This window comes from Oryza brachyantha, chromosome 3 (genome assembly GCF_000231095.2).
Source record: "Oryza brachyantha chromosome 3, ObraRS2, whole genome shotgun sequence".
Classification (NCBI taxonomy): domain Eukaryota; kingdom Viridiplantae; phylum Streptophyta; class Magnoliopsida; order Poales; family Poaceae; genus Oryza; species Oryza brachyantha.
The window spans coordinates 19,476,750-19,481,255 of NC_023165.2; the positions used below are offsets into that span (position 1 = coordinate 19,476,750).

Sequence of the window (4,506 nt, forward strand, 5' to 3'; positions counted from 1 at the left end):
TCCATTTCTCTTCTACAGTGCTTGCCAAGTGCAGCCAGCACCCCAGAAGAAGCATCACTCCTCCGGTGGAAGAACTCATTATCTGATGATGCCAGTTCCCTGTCCTCATGGTCGCCGGCGGCCAACTCCACCTGCTGCACATGGTCTGGTGTTGCCTGTGACATGGCTGGCCATGTCACTGAGCTCAGCCTTCCTGATGCTGGCATCAAGGGCCAGCTTGATGCCCTGGACTTCGCTGCATTTCCAAACCTCACCATACTCAACCTCAACAACAACAGCCCGTTGGTAGCATTCCTGCAGGAATTTCCATGCTGTACTCTCTCACCTTGATTGACCTTGGTAACAATTGTTTCAACCAATCCATTCCACCACAGCTTGCTGAGCTCTCCAACCTCATCTATCTCTGCCTCCACAACAACCGTCTTGTTGGAGTCATCCCCTACCAACTGAGCAACCTTCCGAAGGTTGTTCATTTCAATCTAGGATCCAATTTTTTGACCAACCCGGACCACGGTAAGATGTCTGCGATGCGCACCTTGGAGTTCTTGTCGATGTCGAGAAATAACCTTACGGGAAGCTTCCCACAGTTCATCAGCAACTGCACCGATCTGGTGCGTCCTGACTTGTCGCACAATGCTTTCAATGGCACAATACCAGAAATGCTAGTGGAGATGGCCCCGAATTTGATGTATCTGAACTTGACATGGAATAGCTTTTCTAGGACAATACCAAGATCTCTTGTCCACCTGAAAAGGCTCCAAGAGTTACAGCTTGCATCAAATAAGCTCACTGGTGGCATCCCAGATATGCTCACAACAATGTCTGGGTTGCGAGTCCGTCGGCTGGGCAACAACTTCCTCACTGGGTCGATTCCAATGAGCATTGGCAACTTGACCAACCTACAGATCCTGGGACTTTGGCTTAATAACTTGGATATTAGGGAAGGACCTAATATCAATCAATTAAATAGGTAGACGTGAGGCTTTGAACCCAGGCTGTCTAGCCCACCATCTTGTGAAGCTAGCCAGAAACCCCTGGATGTTTCTCTTGGACTTTGGCTTAATGGCCTTACAGGACCAATTCCTCCATCGATTGGGGACATGAAGCTTCTACAGATTATGCGTTTATCTCAGAACAACCTCACTGGCATGATACCACCAGAAATTAGCCATATGGCAGCGTTGCAAGCTCTCTATCTCGAAGAGAACCAGTTGGAGGGTGAGCTACCTGCATTTCATCATCAAATTAAAACCTTACACCCAATTATTTAGAAACGAGCAAATTTCAAACATTTTTCTTTAAGTCTTAAATTTTAATAAATATAACATATGAAAAAAAAAGACATTGATAAGGTGAAGGAAATGGAGAACATGTCATTTTGAATATAGATAGGGTCAAAAAATGATAGTTTAAATCAAATACTACTCAAAAGTATATGTTGTTTGACTTCTTTCATGGTCTTCATAGTACAACTTTAACCATAATTTTATATTAGAATAGATTTATAAAATCCAAAGAGTTTATAATATTATGGTAGTAATTTTCAAAGCAACTATAAAGATACCATTCTTTTATTTTTAAACTTTTGATTGAATCATGTTCTAACGTCAAATATTAGTTACCGGAAGGACTGTCAATTGTAACGTATTTGTAAAACTCTATGAAGTTATAATTTAATAATTTTCGAGACAAATCTACACGACATGTTTTAAAACATAGCATATATGTTATGTGAATACTCTCTTTATCCAAAAATATAAGGATACCTAGAGTTTGAATTTTGTCCAACAATATAAGGGCATCTCTACCTACATATTTATCTCAACCAATCATAATCATCCATCATTTAACTTTTGTCACATACTTCCACATCTCCACCAATCACAACCCTCCATTCTCTCAATTTTAATCTCTCCAAAAATACTCCAAACAATCTTACATTGTTGTAGGGATGGAGTATTAAATAATGTGGCTAACTCCAGTGCATTTTACTGGTAGTAGAATTTAATCAATACCGTTGATCTATTTTTATCGGACGACTGTGATTAAATTATACTACTAACAATACTAGGTGTAGTAGAAATTTAAAGGGGTAATATCGTCCTTTTTATTATGATCTTTATTGCAAAAAATATAAAATTATAAAATACTGCTAATCAAGTAATTAATAAAATATAAAAATACTTCTTTTCTACCGGTAGTATAATACTGCAGAGAGTTGCCCTTAAATAATATATGGATACTCAACTTTTTGAAAGTTTCACTCGATGTATATCCAAAAGCAACATGTTTTCATGACTGACTTTGGATATCAACAAATTTGCAGGTAAAATACCAATGGAAATTGGCAATTTGACTGCACTACAAGAACTCGATCTGAGGAACAATCACTTAGAAGGTGAGCTGCCTGCAACAATCTCATCACTCCAAAGCCTCTCATACCTTGCCTTGGGAACCAATAGGTTAATTGGTGCCCTACCACCAGATTTTGGCAGACTGCAACCACTCGCCGTCATTGGGTTGGCCAACAATAACTTTTCAGGAACATTGCCTCATGACATGTAGAACCCATGCATTGGAATTATTGGCTGTGAACAACAACTTCTCAGGCATGCTACCACCCTGCATCCGTAATTGCTTCAAACTCTGCGCTCTCAGGCTGGCGCAAAACAACTTCTCCGGAAATATATCACAGGTTCTTGGAGTCCATCCCGAGCTAACTGTTCTTGATTTCTCTGAGAATCAATGGAGTGGAATATTACCAGCAGCTTTCTGTTCGTTTAGTTCTCTACAAATCCTTGACTTATCCGATAATAATCTGTTTGGAGAACTCCCTAATTGTTGGTGGGACCTCAAAAGCCTCCAATATATGGGTTTGTCAAGAAACAGATTTTCAGGGAATCTTCCAGATACCAGGAACCATACTTCGCTCAAATCACTGCACTTGGCAAACAACCTTTTCTCTGGGGGTTTTCCATCTGCCTTGAAGAAATTTGGACGGTTGGTTACACTTGATCTGGGAGAGAATAAGTACTATGGCACAATTCCTTCATGGTTAGGTGTAAGAAATCCTATGCTACAGTTTCTCCGACTCCGATCAAATATGTTTCGCGGTAATATTTCGTGCCAGTTAGCACAACTCTTCAAACTTCAGTTACTTGATTTAGCTAATAATAAAATTATAGGTTCTATACCAAGAGGGTTCGCTAACTTGACATCCATGATGGAACCAAAAACAGAAATATTTATGATACTACCCGAAAATAGTACCAATTATCCATATTTCGATAGAATTAGTGCAAATTGGAAAGGGCAAGATAATGTCTTTCAAAGAACAGTCACACTGTTGACCGGCATCGATTTATCATGCAATTTCCTTTCTGGTGGCATCCCTAAGGGGTTGCCAAATCTTCAAGGCCTCCTATTGCTAAACTTATCAAGAAATCATCTATCTGGTGGTATCCCTACAGATATTGGTAATTTGAAGTTCGTTGAATCCCTTGACTTCTCTTGGAACCAACTGTCAGGCTCCATACCATCCAGCTTCTCAAACCTGATGTCTCTTAGTTCACTAAGCCCATTGTCGGCCATCCCATGTAAGTTATCTAACCCTCTTTTTTTCACGCGCACACTTCCCGAGCTGCTAAACGGTGTATGTTTTACAAAAATTTTCTATAAGAAAGTTGTTTTAAAAAATCATATTAATCTATTTTATATTTTTAAATAATTAATAATTAATTAATTATGTACTAATCTATTACTACGTTTTTCGCGCCGGATAACTAACCCCTTCTTCTTTTTTCGCGCCGGATAACTAACCCCTTCTTCTTTTCTACCGAACGGGGCCTAAATCTCTCTCACAACCTTCTATCTGGAAAGATACCTACAGGCCACCAACTCCAAACATTTGAAGACCCTTCAATATATGACCATAATGCTGGTCTCTGTGGGTTTCCTTTGAGCATAGCATGTTCAGATGATCCAAGCCCTGTGCCAGCATTCGACAAGCAGGACACTCAATGGTTGCCATATTGGGAAATTGGTGGTTTCATCTTTGGATTTTGGCTGTGCATTGGAGTCTTATTTTTCTCGGAGCGATGCAGGACCATGATCTTTTACCATGTGGATAGGATGCAAATCATGGTTATGCAAAAGATTGCAGCCTGAAGTGCTAAACAAGGATTACGAATTTGCAGACATCCAGTGTAAACTCTGTTGTACCCACCGGATGTTTGTTTTTGCTTCTTTTGTAAACCATCATCACTAGTACCTTCTTTACACAGTAAAACGGTGCGGTTATCATAATGAATAAAATTTCCTTGGTTTTAATGGAGATTAAAGGTGAACGGGCTGTGCTGTGAATGGTATTCTTATGTAAGGGTTCCTACACTTTCTTTCCCCCAAAATATCCGAGCTAACCAACATAAGCAAGAACTCATGGAGGGGGAAACAACCCAATTTATGCTCATTATTAAAAAAAAAAAGAGGAAAGACCTATTTCATCCG

The 4,506-nt window shown here is 39.6% G+C and overlaps 1 protein-coding gene across 1 annotated transcript; it reads left to right on the forward strand.

Moving 5' to 3' along the window:
• The first annotated feature begins 527 nt into the window (after window positions 1–527).
• LOC102714445 (LRR receptor-like serine/threonine-protein kinase GSO1) lies at window positions 528–4,167 on the forward strand. Its single transcript, XM_040521778.1, has 5 exons — window positions 528–885; window positions 1,075–1,218; window positions 2,327–2,398; window positions 2,610–3,570; window positions 3,846–4,167. The coding sequence occupies exons 1-5, from the start codon at window positions 528–530 to the stop codon at window positions 4,165–4,167; spliced, it is 1,857 nt and encodes a 618-aa protein (XP_040377712.1).
• The last annotated feature ends 339 nt before the right edge of the window (window positions 4,168–4,506 follow it).

Excerpts from the sequence above, each read along its gene's own strand:
- LOC102714445 (XM_040521778.1), top strand. The coding sequence starts at position 528 with ATGCGCACCTTGGAGTTCTTGTCGATGTCGAGAAATAACCTTACGGGA. Across the intron at positions 886-1,074 it reads GTCGATTCCAATGAGCATTG|GACCAATTCCTCCATCGATT; the intron begins GCAACTTGACCA and ends ATGGCCTTACAG. Across the intron at positions 1,219-2,326 it reads CGAAGAGAACCAGTTGGAGG|GTAAAATACCAATGGAAATT; the intron begins GTGAGCTACCTG and ends ACAAATTTGCAG.